Source organism: Gallus gallus, chromosome 10 (genome assembly GCF_016699485.2).
Source record: "Gallus gallus isolate bGalGal1 chromosome 10, bGalGal1.mat.broiler.GRCg7b, whole genome shotgun sequence".
In the NCBI taxonomy this organism is placed as follows: Eukaryota; Metazoa; Chordata; class Aves; order Galliformes; family Phasianidae; genus Gallus; species Gallus gallus.
Genome location: NC_052541.1, coordinates 20,030,695 through 20,053,888, shown reverse-complemented (window position 1 = coordinate 20,053,888; position 23,194 = coordinate 20,030,695). Strand labels below are relative to the sequence as shown.

General features: G+C 64.7%; 2 protein-coding genes across 12 annotated transcripts; one reads left to right on the top strand and one right to left on the bottom strand.

The window, feature by feature from the left end:
- Positions 1-395: 395 nt before the first annotated feature.
- On the bottom strand, positions 396-15,080 carry ZNF710 (zinc finger protein 710). Its single transcript, XM_003641833.6, is given in 6 exon segments — positions 396-1,357; positions 1,566-1,740; positions 2,006-2,197; positions 2,421-2,831; positions 2,833-3,791; positions 15,020-15,080. Coding segments are annotated over 5 exon segments (1,908 nt in total). The 5' UTR covers positions 3,790-3,791; positions 15,020-15,080; the 3' UTR covers positions 396-1,184.
- A 2,876-nt stretch (positions 15,081-17,956) lies between these two features.
- On the top strand, positions 17,957-21,651 carry AP3S2 (adaptor related protein complex 3 sigma 2 subunit). Of its 11 annotated transcripts, XM_046899075.1 has the most exons (7): positions 17,993-18,096; positions 18,176-18,263; positions 18,335-18,446; positions 18,927-18,998; positions 19,364-19,472; positions 20,757-20,864; positions 21,227-21,650. In XM_046899075.1, exons 1-7 carry the CDS (start codon positions 18,028-18,030, stop codon positions 21,353-21,355), a joined length of 687 nt encoding a protein of 228 aa, XP_046755031.1. In that variant the 5' UTR covers positions 17,993-18,027; the 3' UTR covers positions 21,356-21,650. The 11 variants fall into 11 exon arrangements, with proteins under 11 accessions (NP_001278664.1, XP_046755031.1, NP_001278663.1 ...); NM_001291735.2 differs by lacking the exon at positions 19,364-19,472 and having other exon boundaries at positions 17,957-18,096; positions 18,176-18,267; positions 20,775-20,864; positions 21,227-21,651; NM_001291734.2 differs by lacking the exon at positions 19,364-19,472 and having other exon boundaries at positions 18,176-18,267.
- The last annotated feature ends 1,543 nt before the right edge of the window (positions 21,652-23,194 follow it).

Sequence of the window (23,194 nt, the reverse complement as noted above, 5' to 3'; positions counted from 1 at the left end):
GCTGGGTGGTGGCACCCACCAGTCACACACTGTGGGGTCAGCACGCGGCCTCCCCTTGGCTCTGGCTGCCCCCTCCCTTCCCCTCTGCGCTGCAGGACGCAGCCACTGTGTGCCCCAAGGATGGGGATGCGGTGTCCTGGGCTGGCAGGGCTGTGCCGTGACCCAAGGGCACCCCTGTAGCCTGCTCCCACCACAGGGCAGGGAGGGGGCACACAGCCCCCCGGGGCTGCATTTCCAGGGCACGCTCCTTCTTGCAGCCCGGGCTGGAGATGCTCACGGGGCAGCAGTGTGCAGCATTGGTGCAGCAGTGCAGCCCCTGTGGGCATGGGACCCCCGCCCGGCCCTGCTGCCCCCGCAGCCCCGCACAGCTCCACAGATCACACACGTTACACAGGTTTACAAAGAACATTGGTTGAAGGAAACTGAACTCAGTGAAAAGATAAATCCAACCACGCGGCACATCTGAAAAAAATAAATTACTTTCAAAATACCATCATTTGCTCAAGTTGAACAGGGTTTGCCTTCCTTTAAATACATCGCTCACCAAAGCCGCTCTGTACTCAGAGCTGCTGCTTCCGCTGAGCTTTGCAATTAGTTTGTAAGAAAATACTCTTTGTGTGTGTGCCCTGTGGCCTCTCGTGGCCTGCCCAGCTCTGCCCGTACCAGCTCAGCGCCGGTGCCAGAGCAACAGGAGCCGCTCTGCGCTGTGAGGAGCTGGGGAGCGCGGGGTGGTGCAGTGCTGGTCTCCATGCAGGGGATGCCAGGCTGATGCATGGCACGGCGCAGCCGAGCGGGGACCCAGGAGGTAGGATCAGCAGCGACGCTCATCGTCTGCTGGGGCGCAGCCTGCCGGCTTCAAGTACATCACACAGGGCTGCGGGTGAGGAGCGGGGCGAGGGCCCGGCCAGCACTGAGGTGTGGGGGGCGAGGGGGGTGGCAGGGCAGCGGGCAGAGGGGCACTCCTTCTCCAGAGGTTTAGGGAGAACGGGCCCCAGCGGGAACGTCCCCATGAAGGCGAGAGCTCTCCCAGGCTCCCCGCCCTGTGCCCAGCCGTGCTTTAGGGATATCCCTGCCTGCCCCCTGCTCACCCCCCTGCAGCAGCACTGCACCCCAGCAGCAGTTCTCTTACACGCCGGGTCCATTTCGCCACCCCCCCGCCCACCCCGGGCCACCCGCCCTCCTTGCTACAACATGTTGTAATACGCCATCTCCTTCATGGCCTGCTCTGCCAGCACGCTGTCGTCCGGGGGGTTCCCCACACCCTCATAGCCGTACGAGTTCTCCTCCTCGTAGTCCTCCATCTCCTGCTGCCCGTCCAGCTCGGTGTGCTCAGCCCCAGACAGGTCCATCATGGGATCTAATGCACAGCGCACACAAGCCGCTATCAGCCCGCGGGGCCCTGTGGCCCCCTCCCCACAGCAGCCCCCTCCCCACCACAGCACCCAAGGAGCATTCGCTATGGGCACTGTGGTTCGGTCCTGCTCCTGCAGCAAGCCAGCAGCGAGCACAGCACCCAGCCTGCGACACGCAGAGCCCAGCACAGCTCCTGCACGGCTCACACCTACCTTGACTGTCCAGACTGATGTCCATCACGCCATGCTTGACCTTCATGTGCCGGCTCAGGTTGCCTTTCAAGTTGAACTTGCTGGAGCAGTAGGGGCACTTGAAGGGCTTGCTGCCCGCGTGCAGGTGCATGTGGCCCAGCAGGTTGTACATGCGGTTGAAGGACTTCCCGCAGACCTGCAGCAACGTTCTGGGGTTAGCAGGGTCCTGCAGCCCCCAACCCCAGCAAAATCCCGGCCGCAGCCTTGGGGATGCGGCTGTGCAGAACTGACCTCACTGCTGGGGGCCCCGACTGCTCCCCAGTGATCTCTAACGGGGCTGCCCGCCCTCCCCGCCAACCTCCCGCACCTCTCCTTCACTGCTGCTATTTCTGCAGCCCCCGCACTCGCAGAACCCAGCATGCCGGGCGCCATCCCCGGCCACCCCCGGGGCCCCACGGTACCTTGCACTTGAATGGCTTCACCGGTGAGTGCACAATCATGTGGGTCTTCAGCGTCTGCTTCTGCACAAACGTCTTGAAGCAGATGTGGCACTGGTAGGGCCGGACGCTGGTGTGGATGAGCATGTGCCGCTTCATGTTGGCCTGCAGCGTGAACTCGCGCCCGCACACCTCGCACTTGAACTCCTTCACGCCCTGCGGGGACGTGGGAGGTGGTGAGCGCAGGTGGGGAGGGGGCAGCCGAGCTGAGCTGCCCGGCACGGAGCGGGCGCTGTGCTGCGGTCACTGCCTGCTGCCCGGAGGCAGCTCTGGGCTGACCTGGGCTGCAGGCACCCCAACGCCCTCTGTGGCCAATACACCTCCTCTGGGCACGGTGAGGCGGCGGCCCGGGGCGCTCCGTGCTGCGCACAGCACCTACCTTGTGCGTGAGCGAGTGCTGCTTGAGGTGGTGGATCTGGCTGAACTCCATGCCGCACTCGGTGCAGACAAAGGGCCGGACATTCTGGTGCTTCAGCATGTGGTTCTGCAGCTGGCTGCGGTAGTGGAAGGACTTGCTGCACTCCAGGCACTGGTACAGCGTGGGGCCCTGGTGCGTGGCCAGGTGCCGCTTCAGCTGGGTGAGCGTGGAGAAGTCCAGCCCGCACTCCACGCAGACGTGGCAGCGGCCGCTCTCGTGCTTCACCTCGTGTGCCTTCAGCTCGCTGGGGTAGGCGAAGCCGCGGCCGCAGAAGCGGCAGCTGTAGGGCTTGATGTCGGTGTGCAGCAGCATGTGCCGCTTCAGGTGGCTGGTCTGCGTGAACGCCTTGCTGCACACCTCGCACTTGTGCGGCCCGCGTGCCCTGGTGGGTCAGCAGGTGGGTCTGCAGGTGGCTGGGCTGCTTGAACAGCTTGTTGCAGTGCGGGCAGGAGTGCGGCTTGATGCCGTTGTGGCCCAGGATGTGGGTCACCAGGTTGTACTTGGAGGTGTAGGACTTCTCGCACATGCGGCACTGCCAGCGCTTCTGGCGGTCCCCCGCCTCCACCAGGTACGAGTCGTCGATCTGCACGTTGATGTCCAGCCGGTCCAGCTGCGCCTTCTTGCTGTGCTCGCTGTTGTCACCCGCAGCATCCGCCTCCATCTCCCCCGGCTCCTGCCACGAGAAGCCCTGCTCGCTCTTCACCCGCTCGGGGGACGCGGGCGCCTCGGGCTCCCCAGGGGACGGGGCTCCCGCCTCGAAGGCGCACGGTGTCTGCGCGGTGCCCTGCGCCGGGTTGGGTTCGCGGCCGTGGGGCTGCTGGCGCGTGTGCCGGCGCAGGTGCCGCAGGCGCCGGGGCTTCCTGCTGAAGGTGCTGAGGTCAATCATCTTCACGACACCGCTGGGCTCCGGCGTGGGGTCCGGGGGGGGGGCGGGCGGGGCACCGTGCTGCAGATCGGCCTCGTCCTCCTCGGGCACGGCCACCTCGAACACCTCCGCCTCCGCCTCCTCGCGCTTGACCTTGGGCAGCAGCCTCACCGGGGGCCGCTTCCTCCTGCGCGCGTGCTTCTCCGGGGAGCACTCTGCCTCCAGGGACTCGTCCTCCTGCCCGTCCGGCGCCATTCCCTCGCTCTCGGGCTCTGCTGTGATGTCAGGCTCTCCCTCCCCCCCCAGCCCTGGGAAGAAGCCAGCAGGGCTGACGGTGGCCCCCAGCAGCTCATTGTCGGACACTAAGCCCAGCACTGCAGCCTGTGCCAGGGACAGCACCACCACGGCGTCCGTCTGCGTCCCGCACTCGGTGAAACGGTCCATGTCAGTGCCCCGCGTGGTCATGGCTGTGGAGGAGAGGACAGCTGTTAGTGCTCCCTCCCACCCTGTGCAGACCCCCACGCAGCAGTTCCCACTGACACAATCCCACGCAATTCAGGGACCGGTCAGAAAGCCAAACACCGCTCAGCGCTCCCGGCAGGGCTCAGTGGGACTCATCCCATCCTAACGCTGCCCACAGAGCAGGAAGCACCGAAACTCAGCGTGCAGAGCATCCCAGCTGCCCTCTGGAGGCTCCTGCAGGACTCCTCATGCTGTTCAATAATTCCATCTGCTTCCAGGAAGAAAGTCAAACAATTGCTCACAACTGACACAGAGCGATGCTCATTTGCGCAGGGAGGAGCGCAGCGCAGTGGGACGGGCTGATGGAACAGCCTGCACGGGCTCGTTGGCAGCACAGGATCCTGTGAGCAAATCGCTCCAATGGAAATAGTGCCCAACCCCGGAGCAGGGGCTGAGCAGTGCCACAGACAGCAGCAATCACCGCCAGCACTGCAGAGCTGCACCCCAAAGCACCACTGTCAGTTCCCACTGCTGCTGAGCGTCCCTGGCAAAGGAACAGCCTCGTGGGCCCCACTCCTCACCGCGCGCTTCCCCGAGGATCCCCGGGGAGCCCACACGGCAGCACCTGCTCCTCCCTGGGCAGCGATCCTACGCTGCTGGGGGGCAAAGCAGCGGGAGCAGCCCTGCAGGAAGGAGGGGCAGGGAGCACCCAGAGCCCTGCGGCCGTCCCACACTCTGACGATCCCGGCTGCGAGAAGCAGCAATGGGAAACAGCGGAGGGAGGATCACAGACAAAGCAAAAGAGAAAGTGGGAGAGAGAAGTGGGAGAGCTGCTTAAAGCGGCAGGCAGTCTGGCGGTGGGAGCAGCGTGCTGGTGGGGAGCGCGGCCACGCAGCCGCCGTGTGGGGACATCTGGGGCGTTCTGCTGCGTGGGATCACAGCCCCCAGCAGGGCCCATCCCCGGGGCGGGCAGGGCAGCAATGGGATGGCAGCAATGCCCCGGGTGAGCAGGAGGTGCAGCTTCCTCCTGTGGGGGGACTTCCCACTCAATGGAATTACTTCTGCAGCTGCAACAAAGAGGAATCCTGCGGGGGAGGTGAAACAGGAACAAACCCTAAGCCAGATGCTGTCGCAGTCGCAGGAGCACCCATGAGGCCGGAGAGCAGCAACCGTGGGCTGTGCATCGCCCTCCTTCTCAGAACATTGGAGCCCCCGTATCAGGCTCTCAGCATCCCTACAGCGGAGCTGCAGCCGGAGCAGGGCCGGGCACGGAGCGGTGCGGGTGCTGTGATGGGAAGCGCAGCGCCGGGGCTTCGGGGCGCCTCGCAGCGGGCAGCAGCTTCCCGGAAGGAACACAGCTCCCAGAGCTGCGCCATTCGTGCTGCAGGGAGGAAGCTTTACACAACAGGAGCTCCCTGGGGAGGAAGGCCGGGTCCCTTCCGTCTGTGCGGGCGGGAGGAGACGGAAAGCAGGAAAAGCTGCTCGGATCCGGTCGGGATTTTGCTCTCTTCCTCACTTTGGGGCACAAGGCAGCAATTACTGTTCCTCACTTGAACGTCTGTTCCAGCCCATTTGGATCACGCTTTATCCAAGGGTTGATTTCTCCAAACCGACGTATCACACCCCACTGATTGCCTGGGGCAGTGGCTCTGCTCCCTGCAGCCAGCGGGGCAGGACGGGTCCCGCTGTGCAGTGCAGAGCTGGAGCAGCAGTGGGGACAGCTCTGCTCCTCCGTGGCACAGCGCTGTGACCGGGAGTGCTGCACACACACAGCTCCCAGCACTCACGTGTCTGAGAAAAGCAAACAACCAAATACCACCAATAACCAGAGGCTTTCAGAGAAATCCAGTGACAGATCCTCCTCTGCAGCACTCTGAGCAAGGGAATAAGCGTGGCTCTCTGGGCTCCTGGCACTAAATACAGGCCTGTGTCACACAGAGGACCCTTTGCACTTTGTCAAACGTTGAAGCTCTTGTATGTGAGCGAGCTTTGCTGCTCAGAACGGAGCACGGCCACAGCAGCCACAGAGCTGTCAGTGCAGCTGCACAGCACCACACCAGGGAGAAGTGGCAGCCAGAGGGACGGTGCCGTTTCACTTCCCCCTCACACTTCCCCGTGGCTCTCAGGGGCCAGGAGTGCCATTTCCCAGCACACCGGCCGGGCCGGGAGCAGCACCCCCAGCTCCGTGTGCACACACTCGGGGCTCTCCGGGTGCAGAGCTGCACTGCAGTGCTGGGCGCTGGGGGGGGGGGGGTCCCATGGTCCCAGCACCCATCCTAGCACTGCTCCAGGCCAGCAGCGGGCGGGCGCAGGAAGGACCGAATGGTTGAATTCCACCCTTCCACGGAATAGGTGAGCGTGGCACACCCTGCAGAGGGACAAACAGCTGTGATAGTGCCCGCTTCGAGCAGGAAAGCACCACCGGGCAGATGAGTTTGTACCCTGCATGCACAGTGCTCTGTGTGCCACGGGCGGTGCCTCACTCCCTTTGGCCTGATCCAGAACAGCTCTGCACCAGCACACCCCCGACCACTTCTCATGCCCTCCTTAGCGCCCCATCGCAGCACACTGCCCGGCCCCAGCCCTGCTCCCAGCCCTGCTCCCAGCCCTGCTCCCAGCCCGCCTCTCCCTGAGTGCCAACAAACAGCCGCACAAATTTCATCACTCCACTTCCCAGCAAAGCCATCACTCTTCCGGGAAATATCTCTAGGCAAAAATCCCCTACTTCACCGATTCCCCCACACCGCCCCTGAGCACACCGGTGCCTCTCTGCAGCACTGGGGTCGCTCAGGAGGGACGCTCACATCCACACTCCCCATCTGGCACCGTGGCTGCGGTGCTCTGGGGGCAAAGGCCGTGCTGGTTCTGCTGTGTGCACCGCAGGGATCAGTCCCTGAGCCAGAGCCGCACGCAGTGCCAGCAGCACCACAGCCTGGGCTGAGCTCTTTGCCTTCCCCTGTGCTGCTGTGCCTGCTGGGCTCCCCATCCCCTCTGTGCTGCTCCAGCACTTGGGGCAGCCCCACACCCACAGACCCTGCGTGCGCTGGGGGCATCGGGGCTGTGCACATCATCCACAGCAAGCGGCTAATTGCTGGATCTCGAATATCTGCACGAGCACTTCTGGGCTTATTTTCTTTCTCTTCTAAAGGAGCTTTCCATCAAGTTTGATAAAGGAAAAAAATCAGCCTTTCATCTCCCGGTCTGAGCGTGGTTTTTCCATAAAGCTGCTCACAGCATCCATGCAAATTTTAAGCAGAATAAAATGCATCCTTCCCCCCCGATAATCACAAGAGATCACTGCAATGATTCACAACACCGACCGGACACTGCTCTGCATGGGGCCGGGGGGTTCATGAGGTCCCCACATCTGAGCTGTGCAATGAGGGGGTTCTGCTCTCTGCCCCCAGCGTGTCCCCATACAGGACAGTCGTCCTGCTGGGTGCTGCTGACAAAGTAAACTTGGCCTCCTTAAAGAAATCAAACCAACATTTCAATGTGCTCCGCCAGCGCCTCCACGTTGGGTGCCCCCCAACTCAGCTCATTAAGGGAAACTGTTAGCGGGTTCTCCGTGGAATAGAGAACAGCACTCGGCGCATGCTGACCCACTGCAAGGAGCTACGGGGGGTGCGCAGTGCTGCTCGTGGGGACCCACATTCCAGAGCCAAGGACAGCCCCGGGCTGCACCGTGATGAGGGCACTGTGTTTGGTGGCACAAGCAGGCTGGGGAAAACGGTGACGGTGTGTCTGCGTGGCACAACTGCGTCAGGGAGGGAGCGACCTCCTCCTCATCAGGCCGTGTTAAACACACGCATTGTCAACATCGGGGGATCCTGCCAGCAGTCTCACTGCCATCCCCACACCCAGAGGGGAAAGCAAACACCGATGGGCTCAGCCACCGGGCTCCTGGTCACACAGGTGGAGGGGAAGGAGGGGTGATTCCCAGATAATGACAGCACGGGGAGTGCACAGCACAGGGCTGCCACCCTGCACCCCTTCCCCCCCAGCACTCCTCTCCTCTCCTCTCCTCTCCTCTCCTCTCCTCTCCTCTCCTCTCCTCTCCTCTCCTCTCCTCTCCTCTCCTCTCCTCTCCTCTCCTCTCCTCTCCTCTCCTCTCCTCTCCTCTCCTCTCCTCTCCTCTCCTCTCCTCTCCTCTCCTCTCCTCTCCTCTCCTCTCCTCTCCTCTCCTCTCCTCTCCTCTCCTCTCCTCTCCTCTCCTCTCCTCTCCACCACTCTCATCCTTCCCGTTTCCCTGGCAACCCCTATCTGGGCGCTGTGGATCTGTCCTCTGCCTCCCTCTTATCTCTCTCCTTTCTCTTTCATCTATCTCCTAATCTCCCTCTGTATTCCAAACCTCTGTCCTTTGCTTGCTTGCTTTCTCTCTTGCTTTTCATCTCCTCCTACGTCTCCTCTATCTCTGGGTTACAATTATTTGAATCTCACAAAGAAAAGAATCCTCTCCATGACCGGCCGTGGCCCCTGTGCTGCCTGGGACTCCAAGGCTCGCCGAGCACCCAGCCCTGCTGGGAGCGGTTCTGAAGCCGAGTGCTTCCCCAGCCCTGCAGACAAAGGCAGAGCTCGGCGGCAGTCCCGTGCTACGGCTGTCCAGGATTGGGCAACGGGAGCTGCCCCACACGCTGCCCACCTTTCGTGCAGCGCTGCAGTTTGCGTCGCCGCTTCGCCTTTGCCCGGTGCTTTGCAGCCGGCAGCGGAGCAGCCCTGGAGCAGCCCCGTCCCCACGTCCCCACGCTCCGTCCTCCCGCCCGTCCAACACCAAAGGAGAACCAGCGGCCCTGACCCGCGCTCCTGCGGCCCTCAGCTTCTGCTTTGACTCTGAGCAGGCAGGGAGACACCAACCAACCAAGGGGAAGTGGCAGTGCACGGGGACGGCTGGCGCAGCCCCCGCTCCGGCATCTCACTCGCTGAGCGCCACCGCCGCGAGGTCCGTCCGCTCCCGGCTGCCCTCAGCGCCCTTCGCCGCGGCACGGCGCAGCCCCGCGGAGCCGGGAGCCCTCCGGCCCGGCAGCGCCGCGACCCGCAGCCCCGCACGCGGAGCGCCCGAGCCCACGGCGCTCAGCTCAGCCCTGCAGCCCCGCGTGCCCTCAGCACCGCATCGGGGGCACCGCAGCGCTCCTCTTCCACACGAAGCCCCCCCGGCCGCGCCTCGCCCCCACCTGCGCAGCAGAGATGCGGCCCCTCTGCCATGCCGTGCCCTGGGATGTCCCCACTCGCCCGCACCTCAGCGCAGCGCGGCGATGCCGGCACACGGAGCGGATCCCTCCTGCCCGGCCGGGACTGCCCGCACCGCGCGGGGTCTGCGGCACTCAGTCCCTCCTCCCTGCAAAACAGGGCTTGCTTTCTTTTTCTTTCTTTTTTTTTTTTTTTTTTTTTTTTTTTTGCTTTTAAGTGAAATAAACAGGGAAAGAGCGACTTTCAAGTTCCTGCTCGCTGCAACGACTTCTCTTCTACACGGTCCCTTTCCTCTCCGAAAATAGAAGAGCTATTCAAAAAGACGCGAAAAGAAAAAAGGAACTGAATAGAGGAAAGAGGAAAGAAAAAATGGAGCCCCAAGGGGGAGGAGAAAAACAGAATGAAAAGACAGCAAAAGTAAAGAAAAGGGATGAAAAATAAAGGAGGGGGAAGAGAGAGACAGACAGAGAAGCTTTGAAAAGAAAGAATGCTCCCAGCCTGAATACAGTGTGCATGAAAAAAAGAGCGCCTGAAAAGAAACAGCCACATGAAATGACCTCTCATTCACAGACTGTGCCAATCACGACGACAATGTAAATCCTTTCTTCTTTTTTTACATTCTCTCTCTTTCCAGTGGGGGCAGAGGGAAAAGGAAGAAAGCAGAGTTAATTCTCAGCGCAGCAGAGAATAAATCTGCTCCTTTCTGACTCCCTGAAAGAGACACCGAGCTACTTTTAAAATGCTCCTCTGGTAATCACACATGCAGATATGTGGAGAAGTCGGCGGCGTTCTGCATGCTGAGATCCCGCAGGAGGGTCCGACTGCACGGAGGGCCTCCAGAAACCTCCCTTCTTTCCCTGGTGGAAAAAGCAGCGAACAGAAAGCAAAACGGCGCAGCCACGAGAGGCGATCCGGGCTGGAGATGTGGGTCAAGGCGCAAACCTTGCCGGGAAGGAAGGCTGCGGGAGGCAGGCAGAGCGCAGGGCCGGGACCCCAGCGCTGCTCCGAGGGCACACGGGGCGCTCTGAGGGCGTGGGGCGGGCGCTATGGGGCTGCGGTGCCCCTGTGCTGAGTGTGGGCTGCGCAGCACTGCTGGCAGCAGCGGGGCCGGGTGCTGCTCTGCCGGGACGCACGGCGCTCAGTGCCCGCAGCGGCAGCACGGAGCTCTGTGCAGAGCAATAAGCGCGGTGTGGGGAGGCGATGTAACGTGGGACAAAGGGAGAGCGGAGGCGCAGGGAGGAGAGGATGGTGGAAGTGGAGGCAGTGAGGAGAACGCCGCTGCTCTGCTGGAGCGGGACCCGCGCGTGGCCTGGGCCAAGGGGAGACGTGCAGCAGCAGCAAAACTTCACATCCAGTTGTGCAGGACGGCGGCCGCCGGGCGCTGCGGTGATGCCTGGCGGTGCGATTGTAGGAGGAAACACAGCCAAACGTTACGGCGTGGAATGCACGGGGCCCAACAACACCGCCGTGCCCCGCTGTGCTACAGAGAGAGGGCCGAGTGAGACAACGGCGGCACGAAGGCAATGCCGCCCTGGTGACGTGCTGCCATTTTCCTTGCAAACAACTTCTGCCTTTGCATCCCGGCTCACGGCTCACCCAGGCAGTGCGGGCTGGGCCCGGTGCTGCCTCCCTGCAGCCCGCAGCGGGGCTGGCTGTGAGCAGGAGCCGGCGTCACCGACAGCCCAACCCTTCCACACAGTGAACAATGGCCGGCTGGGAAGCGGCCCCTGAGCCGCAACCACCACGTATTGTGCTTGGGCTCTTACTTCTGCTACGGGCAGAGCAGCCATCTGCGGCCCCGGGACCGAGCGGGGACAACAGCCCAGCGCTGCTTTCGGTGTGGACACACAAACCTTCTGCTCCCAGCCAGCTGCCTCGGGGGGCAACGACCCTCAGGGAAAGCCCCACTGCCTCCCACTTCTCCAGCAGCACTGCTGGTGTACGCTCACCATTTTAGGAGCAAAACAAACCGCTCAGCTGCAGAAGCCGCGTTATTCTCAGATCTGAGAGGTGAAAATGTTTCAGACCCCTCTTTGCACAGGGCAGCACTTTGGAAAGATGGGCATTCGCGTTCAGGAAGCGCTTCCCAGCGACCCGCTGAGTGGAAGCAATGGGGTGTGGGGCAGCAGTGTGGGTCTGCCTGGTGCGCGGAGCTCTCCCAAAGCTCCAGAGCCACTGCCAACGCTCCTCAGTGCTCGCCCTGCATGCTGCTCACCGTGCCCCATCCCCGCACAGCCCTGCCCTGACGTGAGCAGCACGGCCGATGCACGCACTGCTTGCAATTCACCAAAGCTCAGGAACACGCTGGCAAACACCTGCATGCACACACACGGACCTCCTTCTCCCAGAGCCCTCCCCAGGGCTGGTGCTGCGGCTCGGTGCCGCCTGCTGCCCATCAGCCCTGAGCCACAGCACTGCGGGAACACAGCGAGCGAGATTCGACACACACAACTTTGTGTCTGTGCTCGGTAAGGCTCTGCGTGGAGGGTCTTTCTTCCCTTAATGACACAGTCTGCAGCACCAGCAGGTAAAACACACGGTGCTGCAGTCGGTGACTGATATGGAGAACGGCCCTGAGCTGGGAGGCATCCCTGCCCTGCCGAACGTAACACGTGTGCGGCAGGCACAGAATGGAGGCTTCAGAAGATAAAGGCTGTAAGTGGAACTGAAGACTGTTTGAGAGCCTACGAGCAAAAAGTCTGGGGATCGTTTTGAGCAGAGCTGCTTTTCTCTCTCCTTCAGATGTGCTGGTAAGGAGCCAGTACGGAGCCTGCTGAGCTGGCCATGCAGAAGACCACTTCCACCAAGGTGGTGGCACTGGCACTGCAGAGCTGGGAAGGGATCCACACCACCGCACTGCGTCCCTCTGTGTGCTGCTGTGCTGAGTGCCCCCGGCCTGGCAGCCCGCAGCAGCTGAAATTTCACACCGGAGCTGCATTTGGCTCTGCACTGTGTCTGCCTCCAGCCCTGTCCTGCAGACCTGCATGGGAACGGCTGCACGGGGTGCGTGGGGAGCTGCAGGTGCACGGGGCGTCAGCACAGCAGCACACCAATGCAGCAGCTCCGTGCATTAAATGCTGGGGAGGCCTGGCAAAGTCTGCCCACAATGAAACCAACACAGAGGTAATAGTGCAGAGGGCAGCAGTGCAGGGAGGAGGAGCCCACCAGCACACCTCAGAGCTCCTCAGCTGCTTCCCAGGGCGGCGCCTGGAGCAGCACACAGCGGAGGGCACTGAGCTGCAGGCTCTGGGCTGGATGCTCACCTACCACAGCAGCCACGGGAACGCCTTCATTCTAGCAGTCCTTATCGACATTCTGCACCCTTGGTACCTCGGCCACAAGGCCGCTTTTATCCAAACACATTTCCCCCCTGCTTTGGCAACAAGGGCTGCCTGAGCCGCCTGCAGCCGTGTTTCCAAAACAGCGTGCACCACTGCTCTGCTTTGCACTCAGTGCACCACGCAAGTCCCACAAACGTATGGAATATTCAGCTGTTGAAATAATTTGCCCATACGCATCGGGTGATGAATGGTTACAGATTTTCCTCCTTCGTCCATCACTTCTCAGCTACCAGGTTGGAATTCCACCCGGCTCTGCACTCCGCTGTGCAGCGCGGCTCCCCTGGGGCTGAGCCCTGTGCTGAGCCCCGAGCGGCCGTGCTGCCCTGCAGCCCCACACCGACCTGCGAGTCCCCCCCCAGCTCAGCTCACGGAGCCACAGGTGACACTTTTACAAGACTTCTCCTCTCCCGGCCCAGACAGTGCCCTTCTGCCTCAGTTTCTCCGCCGTGAAGTACGAGTTGGGCTGGCAGGGAAGGAGGAGAGGGAAGTTGTGCTCCTACTTCCCGCTTGAGGACGTTCCCAGAAGTTCAGCAGATCTGATGTTTGGAAAAGACAAACGGCCCTCCTCTCACTTCTCCTTTACAGAAAAGGCCATGATATCTCACGGTGCCCATCCCACAGGCTGCGGGGGAATGGGAGCAGGGGAGCTGCGCGCTTCACAAAGAGGTTTTTAGGCAGGATTATTACATGTTGTTTCTATTTAGATTGTTAAAAACGCCCTATTGTCATTCAAATGACCGTCAAGGAGCTGAGAGCAAAGACCACCGTGGGGAGAGGTTAAAATCCCCCTCACCCCGTTCAGATTGAAGTTGGAGAAAGAAAATGCTGTTCTCAGAGCAGGTCCGGGTCGGAATCAGGGGGAGGAATTCCTCAGATAAAGGAGCACCCTCCACACTGCCAGGCCTGAGCTGCGGCTGCCGCCGTGCTGAGGAGCACACAGTGCTCAGGGACGGCTCCTTTGCTGTGGTCGGGCGCCGGGCCGGGTGGGCTCTGCGGCCCCAGAGGAGCTCCCTGCACACTGCAACCCCTCAGTGCCCACCTGCTGCTGGCATCGCTCAGCACTGCAGCTCTGCGTTCGCTCTGTGCTGTTTCCTAAACTCATTGATAAACAAGAAGCCTCCTCTGCGTGTTTGCCCAACAAAGCCGACTCAACACACCTCTGCAGAGCTCCGACCCACCCTCGTGGTGTCAGCAGAGCCAGCAGGGAGGCGCTGGGCACCTCCAAAGGAGGCTCTCCCTGCAGCACTGCCAGTACCGACTCCTGACCGCCGAGCTCCTTAGGCTCAGGCTGGAAATGCTCCTTGGTGTGACACTGCGAGTCACTGCAACCCGGTGTGCCGCCGCACGGGGCGTAGGGCATTCACAGAGGGCATGAACCCCAGAGCCTCAGCGCTGCACCTCTGCAGGCCCTGTCTCTGGTGGCTCTCAGTTTCTGGAGCTCTTTGCTGGGGAAGCGCACCCGCGGTGCCCCACTGCTGCGGCCACGGCTGCTGGTCCTCAACTCAACGCCAAAGGGCTCCAAGGAGGAGCGGGAGAGAGTGCCGCTTCTGTGCCTTTCTGAAGCTTCCCTGGGAGAGCTGTGGGCTGAGGGCGTCCCACACACCTGAGATGTGTCCTCAGCAGCGTGGCCGCCGGCTGGGCCGCACTGCGACAGCGTGTATGGAGCCGCCACCTGTGCGTTGGGCTGCTTGGAATCAGCAACAGCCGGGAGCCCGCGAGCCGAGCCCGCGCTGCCGTGGGAGCTCCCATGGGCACCCCTGGGCACTGCGGGGAGAGAAGGTGCTGCTGGGCGCCTCCTGCCACCTCCTGCCACACCGAATGCTGACAAAGAAACTACTCGTGATTGACTTACTCATTAATTGTAACCAACGTACCCACCACATCCTGCCGGTTATCAGGGAGCTACCAAAGGGCTGCAGGAAGTTCCGAGCGCTGCTCTCACCCCGAAGCACGGCCAAGCACTGCCCGGCGCAGCCCTGCCCCGGCACGGCCCCTCCCGCAGCCCCCGGCGGACAAAAGGAGCGGCACCCCGACTCCCGAACCCGGTGCAGCCGGCCGGCTCCGCGCCCCCACCCCACACCTCCGGCCCCGCCGCCCCGCGCTCCTTCGCACCTCGGTGGCCTCGCGGTCAGCCCGCAGCCCCGCCGCTGTCCCGCGCCTTCCACGAGGACCTCCGCGTGAGGAGCGGGTGACAGCCGGGGGATGACAGACTCACGGACAGCGCGGCCGGCCCCGACCCCGACCCCTCTGGCGTTGCCCCCGCCCCGCAGCGCGGCCCCATTTAAGCGCGACCCCGGCGACCCCCCCACATCCACCCCACCCGCACCTCCCCCGCAGCCCCCGCCCCGGGACGCCGCGCTCGGGGCCCGGTGCCGGCGTGGGAGCGCTCCGTACCCGGCTGCCGCCCCGCAACAGGTCCTGACCCCGCGCCCCGCAGCCGAGCCCGGCCCGCCCGGCCCCCTCCCGCCCCTCCGCAACTTCGGCCCCGCGGCCGCGGAGAAACTTTGCGCGCGGCGGCGGTGGGGAAACTTGCGGCTGCGGAGCGGGGCGGGCGGACCCACGTGCGGACCGGGCACCGCCGCCGCCCCGCACCCCCTCCGCCCGCCGCCATCGCTCCCGGCCCGGCGCGGGGAGGCGGGCGGGCGGGCGGCGACGCGCGGGGCCCCGGGCGGGGGCTGCGGCCCCGGGGCGCGGCGGGGACTCACCGTGCGCTCCCGCGGCGGCTCCGCAGGGCGCGGGGCGACGGCGGCTGCGGGCCGTGGGCCCGGCGCTGGGCGCGCAGGAAGGAAGGAAGGAGGGAATGAGGCAGGCTGACGTGAAGGGATGCAAAACAGCTCCTCCTAACTCGGCCGGGAGCGAGGAGCGCGGCGGCGCCGGGGCCCTTTATCTCGCCGCCGTGCCCCCGCGTCCCCCCCGCCGCGCCCGGACAAGTTTCCCGGGCTCCGGGCGGCCCTACGCCCACCCCCCGGCCCGCTCCGGCCGCCGGCGGTCGCGCGGATCCCGGCCCGCTCCCGGCACCGGGGAACAAAGCTGCGGGGCGCGGCCCGCTCGCCGCTGGGGCTGCGGCGCTGCCCGGAGCGGGGGCGGCCATCGAGTCCCTCCCCGCCCCGCCGGGCCCGCCGCGACCACCTGTAGCCGTGGGGCGGGAGCGGCCCCCGCCCGCAGCCCCGGCCCCGAGGCCGCCCGCCCGGCCTGGCTGCGCGGGTCGCTCCGGGGGCGGCAGCACGAGGGGGCGCGGCGCACGGCTGCTGCCGGGACTCGGCCCCCAACCCCCCCACCCCCCCTCCCGTTGAGCCACGGCCCCGTGCTGCAGGGATCTGGGCGACCCGAGGGCACTGCGAGGGGCACGGCTCCCCCAGAGGGAAGGGCCACCCCTGGGCGGGCAGGGCTTCCCCCCTCCCTGAAACCCCAGAGCACCCCGTGGCCGGGGGGCGCCGCTCAGGGCCCGGCGATGTGGGGGGGAGAGGGGGGCGCGGGGGGGACAGGGTGTGATGGCTGCACCGGGCACGGCGAGGGGAGAGAGGGAGGTGATGGGTCCGCGGGGGGGCGGTGGGAGAGGGAGCGAAGGCGGCGGGGATCCGGCTGAGGCCGATCTCCATGGAAGCACGGAGCCGGGCAGACTCAGCGCCGCCGAGAGGTGTCTGAAAACGCAGCCCTTTGTCTCGCAGGCGCTTCTCGTTTTCCCTCCGGTTTCCGTATTCCTACGTGAAAGCTGACATTGCCCATAGGCGTCAGCTGTGGCTGCTCGCAGCTACGGCTGCGCGTGTGGAGGGGGGTCCGGTGACCCCAGAACGGCATTTGTGCTCGGAGGGCCCGGTTCACGGAAGGCAGATCCTCCACCCTGCGCGCACGCACAGCACTGCCGCGCACCTCCGTGTGCCCGCAGCCTTTTCCCACCGTGCGGGCTTTGTTAGAGCTCGGTTTTCCCATGCGCGTATTCGCAGATATTCGGGGATCATCTGTAGGGCCGGCGCAGCTCATCGTCCTCCCGCACGGGCGGGGCTGGGGAGCGATGGGGCCGCTGTGCGGGGGGCGGTTTGGGTGGCGGTGCGGACGGACGCGGGGCGGCGGTCAGTCCGGGCTGCCCGGGGGGGATCGGCCTTCAGCCAATCAGAGCGGCCCCCTCCGCGCAGCAGCCAATGGCGGCCCGCGCCCCGGATCCCCGCGGAGCGCCGAGCTCCGGCCGTGCAGCGGCGCAGGGGGACGGATGCAACCCGGCGCCTTTTGCTACCGCACTGAAACAGTAACTCTGGGTAAACAACAACATCCGCCGGCCCTCTCCCCTCCCCGAGCAGTGATGGGGTCAGGCTTACAGCCGGCACCGAGCGCCGCCGTTGTCGCTCTGTGGTGGTGGCTGTGCTCTGCCTGGGGTCCCTCCCATGGACGCTGCCTTCCCGCACGGATCCCGCGTGGCTTTCCCGCAGCGCGCAGCTCTCCAAGCGCTGCTCCAGCACGAGCCCATAGCACGGGGCTCCCACCCTTCGGGACCCGCAGAGCCTCATGCACGGCTGTGCCCCCCCAGAGCTCCCTCTGCACCGCAGGCTGCTCTCTGCGGGCAGCAGCTCTGGCAGCCCCATCCCCCCGCTGTGCTGTGGGCATCTCCGTGGCTCGCAGGGAACTCCCGTGGCGGGGGAACTTCTGCCCTGGCTCCGCAGCCCCTCAGCCCTCCCGCAGAGCTTTGTGCCAGCAAAACCGCCGTTCTACTTTCTCACTCCGCTCCTGGATACTGCTACACATCGTTCCCAAAGGCACACCCAGCACTGCTCCCAGCTGAGCTCCAGACACCGGCAGGCCGCTTTTGGAGCAGCTACAGCTGGTTCCTGCCTAACGCGGGATTGCTGCTGCGCCCTGCTGCCCACGCAGCCCCCAAACACGGGGGAGTAAACCCAGCACAGCCTCGGCCGCTGCTAACGCACGGGCCCAGCGGCCTCAGCCAATCAGAGCGCGCAGACGGGATCCTTCCAGCAGCCCACCGGGCTCAGCCAATACGAACGCGCAGACACGACGTTTGCAGCAGCCTCAGCCAATAGCAACGCACAGCCACGGTGCTTTTGGCGACGTAACGGTCGCAGCCAATCACGGCGCGCGGCCGCGATCCTCCTGGCAGCCTCGCAGCCTCCGCCAATCACAGCGTGCGGACGCGACGCTCGCGGCAGCCTCAGCCAATCGCAGCGCGAAGACGCGGCGCTTATCGCAGTCCAAGCCCCGCTCAGAGGCGATATTTGGACGCGCGGCCCCGAGCAGCCTCTGCCAATCAGAGCTGGCGGGCAGGAAGATCCCCGCGGCCGTCCGGGGGCCCCGACCGATAGCACCGATAGCACCGCTCGTGCCGCGGCCTCCCGGCCGCAGCCAATCAGAGCGTGCGGACACGATCCCTGCCGCGGCCTCGGCCAATGGCGATTAGCGGCCTTGACACCTGCAGCCAATCAGCTGGCCGGGCCGGGAGTCCTCGTGCAGCCATTGGCGTCCCCCGGCCGCGTGCGTGTGTCCGCCGGGGGCGCGTCCCGCCGCGCAGCCCCGCCCCTCCCGGTACCGGCGCGCCGTGGCTGTGGCGCCCCCTGGCGGCGCGGAGGGGAGCAGCGGCCCGCGCGGTCCCGGAGCTCCGTCGCGCTTCCGGGAAGGGCGGGGGGCTTCCTGGGTGTGTGGGGGGGGGAATGAGGCCGCCGCTCCCCGGTTCCGGTTCCGGTTCCGGCCGTGTCGTGCAGCCGCCGGGATGATCAACGCCATCCTGGTGTTCAACAACCACGGCAAGCCGCGGCTCGTCCGCTTCTACCGGCACCTGGTGCGGGGCGGGGGGCTGCGCGCTGGGGGGCCGGGTGGGGCGGGAGGGGTCCGAGGCCGTGGCCGCTCGGTGCCCGCAGGCGGAGGAGGCGCAGCAGCAGATCCTCCGCGACACCTTCCATATGGTGCTGCGGCGCGACGAGCACGTCTGCAACTTCCTGGAGTGCGGCAGGTACCGCGCCGGCCGGCCGGGGGGGGCTGCGAGCCGCACGGCCCCTGAGCCCCGCATCCCCCCGCAGTCTGTTCGGCAGCCCCGACTGCAAGCTCATCTACCGGCACTACGCCACGCTCTACTTCGTGTTCTGCGTGGACTCCTCCGAGAGCGAGTTGGGCATCCTGGACCTCATCCAGGTCGGTGCTGCGGGGAGTCCCGAGCTGCGCGCCGTCGGTCGGCGCCCGCGGTGGCAGCGGCTGAGCGGCCCCGGGCGCCCCGCGGCGACCGATCGCGGCTGAGAGGGCTTCTCCGACCGCAGAGAGCGCTTCGAGGGGCGCTCGGTCCCCGCGTGCGCTTCTGGGGCGGCTGTTGTTTGACTTTGGCTGAGCCCGGCTGAGGTCCCCGCAGGATCCGTGGGCGGCGGCAGCTCAGCACGACGGCAGCGGGGGGTTTGCTGTCCCGGCTCTACGGGCAGCGCCCCGCAGAGCTGCCCGTGCCGCTGCCCGCCCTGTGCCGCCCCGAGACGGCGCTGAGTGCTCGGCTCCCCGTGCCCAGCCTCAGTGAGAGCGGGGAGGGTCCGCCCCTGGGTAGGGGGCAGCGAGGGCTGGGGGTCCGGGTGGGGCTGAGGCTCTGTGTGGGTCTCGCTGTGCTGCCTGCGCTCCCCTTCCCTTCCTCAGGTGTTTGTGGAGACGTTGGATAAGTGCTTTGAGAACGTCTGCGAGCTGGACCTCATCTTCCACATGGACAAGGTGGGTGCTGGGCTGGCTGTGCTCCTCCGCGCTCCACCTGAGCCCTGGGAGCAGCGCCCGGCTCTGAGCCTGGGGCCGTGTGGGGGTCACTGTGCCCGGAGTGGAACCCCACCGCCCCGGGGCTGTGCCACGGAGCCGGGGCTGCTGCGGGACAGGGGTGTGTGCGGCTCTGCTCTTCGCCTTCTGCGTGGGGCCGGCACTGACGGAGCTGTATGTGGCTGTGTGGGCGCTTTGCCCTTTGCTGCACCGCGGCACACCGTGGAGTTTAAGGGAAAAATAAAGGGAGGAACAATGGAAGTGTTTGGAACGCAGTGTTTGGTAAAACTTTGCTTGGAGCACAGCCTCTGCGCTTCCTCTCCAGCCAGGCAGAATCCTGGGGTGGAAATGTCCTCCTGTGATGTCCCGGATGGAGCTGCAGATAGCGGGGCTGTGCGCAGGGGCGGTGCGGGGCCGATAAGGCCTTCCTGCCTGCTGGTAAGCAAAACCTGCCAGCAAAAACCAAGTGGGAAAATCAGCAGTGCTGTGAACGTTCCCTTCCTGTTTTGGATACAAACTTCTGACCTCTGTGACAGACAAACAAACGTGGAAGTTTGCTCCCGTGGTCAGGGCAGCTCGGTGCGCTGGCACCTGGTTCTGCTACCCTGACTGTGCCATTGGGTTGGCTCTCAGCTTGCAGAGATGTCGCTAGGCCGACATCTTATCTTATCAAGAAAAGTGCTCTTATCAAAGGAAATAAAAGGAGAGAGGAGGGGAGAGAGATGTGAGGGAGGAGGAGCGCTGGGGGGTGGTGGTGCCAGCCCCATCTGTGGCTGTGCGTCAGGCGTAGTGTGCTCCTATGGGGCCAGGACCCGGTGCTGTGCGGTGGCACGAACCGCCCTCCTCTGATCTCTGCTGATGTGATGAGCATTCAGAGCAGAGAGTCGGGAGGGTTTCTGCTGGGGAGAGTCCCGGCTCAGCCCCCCCCCGCTCACGTGCACTCGCTGTGCTCACGCGCAGCCCCGCCGCCGTGGTGTGTTTGGCCGTGTGGTGCCTCCGCTCGGTGCGCTCTGCTGGGTGCCGTCCCGGCGCTCGGCCCCGTGGTGTGGCTGTACCTCAGCACTGCGTGTTTTGCTCGGCAGCTGCAGGGTCCCAGAGAGGACATGGATTGTTCCTTGGAAAACAAAGGCTGCTTGGGACCGCTGCCCTGCTGGGTTGGGTCCAAGATGGGCTGCTGCCAGATCTAAAAGGAGCACCGTTTCCTGCATCCCTGATGCTCTGTGCTGCGCTGGGGCAGCGCGGGGTGGGCGCAGTGCTCGGGGCTGGGTTTTCCCCTGCTCAGGGAGAGGTTCCAGGCAGCATTTTATTTCTCACAGCATTGCTCTGGTGCTGTTTGCCGTGCAGTATTTACAGGCACAATCAGCTGTCATGAGGCCATAAACCAATATCGTAACAGCCATCTTCCAGTAACAGCCTTTATCGTGGAAGCAACCAGAAACCCATAAATCAGTTATCTGTGCAGGGAGGTTGTTGGAAAATGCTGCCTCAGCGGAGAGCTGTGCTGTTTTGCTGCCGTGACCAAAGGTGTGTCGCAGTGGCATGGCACGGCCACCTGCACTCTTGTTTTCACGTTCCAAACTCCATCCAGGGCTGTGTTTGTGTGTGCTGGGGGGCAGCTTGCTGTTCCATCCTGGGGCGTGGGGGAGGCGGGGGGTTGGCATGGGGCAGTGGCCGGGTTCGCCCCATGGCACGCTGGGGCCACGCGCTGCTCTTGCCCCCCAGGTGCACTACATCCTGCAGGAGGTGGTGATCGGTGGGATGGTGCTGGAAACCAACATGAATGAGATCGTGGCGCAGGCGGAGGCGCAGAGCAAGCTGGAGAAGGCGGAGGTGAGCGGCAGCGTGTGGGGTTTGGAGAGGGGTGCCCAGGTGTGGGCGCAGAGCAGGCTGGGCTCTGGGTGCCATGCAGGAGCCAGTGTGCTGTGGGGCGGGGGGCGGAGAGAGCTGGTGGCTCTCCGGGTCTCCCAGCCTGCACATCCCCAAGGAAAGGCGCACAGGGTGGGTGCTCCCCATTGGGGGGTGCAGGGAGCAGCCAGCATGCAGGTATTGCTGTGCTGTCAAGGTTAATAGCGTGCACTGAAACCTTTATGGCCCGTTGGCGCTGTCATCGTGAGGATGCAGCGTGCAGTGACAGCGGGGACGGGATGTGGGTGTGGGGCTGGCACGGGGCGGGCACCCACCGCTCCCCGCAGGGGGGGCTCTCGGCTGCGCCGTCCCGCGCTGTCTCAGCCGTGAAGAACATCAACCTGCCGGAGATCCCACGCAACATCAACATCGGGGACATCAACATCAAAGTGCCCAACCTATCACAGTTCATGTGAGTGTCCCGGCGTGGGGGGCCGGATCTGAGGCTGACTCTTCTTGGGATTCCTCAGTGCAGAAACGTGCTCACGGCTGTGGTGGAGCCGCGGTGGTGCCGCTCCTCCCGGTGTGGGGCTCTCTGCCTGCCTGTGTCCCCCAGCCCACCCCGCTCCTGCTGGGGCCCTGTGAAGTTGGCACCTATGTCACAGGGCAGGGCAGCGGGCTGGGAGCTGCCAGCGTGCCCTGCTGTGCCAGGAGCACGGGCATGTGAGCAGTGAGCGTGTCCTTCTCCAAATAAACCGCTGTGTGAACCTGCCTGTGGTGTGTGCTGCTGGGACGGGGCTGCGGGTCTGGCTGGTAGGGGGGAAATGGGGCCGTGGGTGCTGCCGTGGGGGCTGTGGCAGCGTGGCTCTGTGGCAAGGTGCCTGCCGGCCCGCCGCTTGGGGTAGGTCACTGCCTCCTGCTAGGTGTGGAAGCCTGCAACCTCCGGCCCTCATCCCTGCCCAGTGCCCTGGGCCAGCAGCCAGCGAGTACACGGCTGGGCAGCCCTATCTCAGAGCAGAGGTGCCCCACGGCCCCTCCTGGCCACCATCCTGCGTTGGGCGCGGGGGCCTCTTCCTGTGCCGTTTCCCTCCCACCAGCTGCACTCCCGCGGGCTCTGCCTCCACTTCCCCTGGCAGGGAAACAGTGACTCTGCTTGGAAGGAATTTTTCTGCTCTCCCCTCCCCACCACTTAACCCTTCCCCAGCTGGCCACCGGCCCCCAGCAGCACGCGGGGGTCACTGGGCTGAGCCACCTCTTCATCGCTGCCAGTCCTCCTGCTGCTGCTGCTGCTGCATGGCTGCCACGCGGTGGTGGGAGCTGTGAGCAGTGCAGAGAGATGAGTCCGGGGGGGTGTGATGGGTTCTGGTGGTTGTGGGGGTCTGGGGGGTCAGGGCAGTGGGGGGCTCAGCACGGTGCTCCTGCCCGGGTCTGGTATGCAGGAGGGACTCGGGAGTGGTGCTGGGGGAATCCTGGCTGCAGTGGGCAGTGCCTTTTGTCCAGCTCAGTGCCGTGGCGGTCACTGGTGTGGGACGTGCCTAACTGCACATGACAAGGAGACGTTCTGGCACCTCCGGTACCGGCTGCATTCCCACTGCCCTTTCCTGTGTCCTGCTGGAGCTGGGAAGCACAGAGCTGGGTAAGTCCCGCTGCTGCTCCCTGCTGCACCCCCGGCCTTGGCATGTGCGGGATGGGGCAGGGAGAATGGGATGGGCTGAGCCCCCGGCCCTGTCCCCACACCCAGGAGAGCTGCAGCCCTGAGCCCAGCAGCGTAGGGACCACCCAGCGCTGTGCTCCCCTGCTGCCTGCACAGGGGAAGCAAGAACTGGGGCTGGGACCCCATCCTGGCCCTGCATGGCTGCCAGGTACTGCCCTGTCCCTATCTGGACTGTGTTTGGCACCCATGGGCACAGGGTTCCCCTGAACTCGGTTTGCCTGTGGGAGCTCCCCCATCCTCCACACCTCTCGCCACTGGTGAGGCAGGGGGATGTGGACAGATGGAGCCTGGCATGTGCCCAGCCCCTCTGCGGGCCCCCGCACACCCCGAACTGGAGTGTTTGCCCTCACCCTGCCAAGGACTGAGTGAGACCGGTCACGCCGAGGGGAGAAAAACTCCAGTCCTGCTTCCTTGGGTGCTGCTCAGGGCTGCCAACCGCAAATCTACCCACATCCATCCAGGCCTGTAGGCTGCTTGCAGCTGGGGCAGGCGGCGCCAGGTGGGATGCGGGGAGCTGGATGGGGCACAGCGTGCTGGGAGGGACACGGGGTGCCAGGCAGGGGCTGAGCGGTGTGGCGCTCCCAGTCAGGGATGGTTCGCG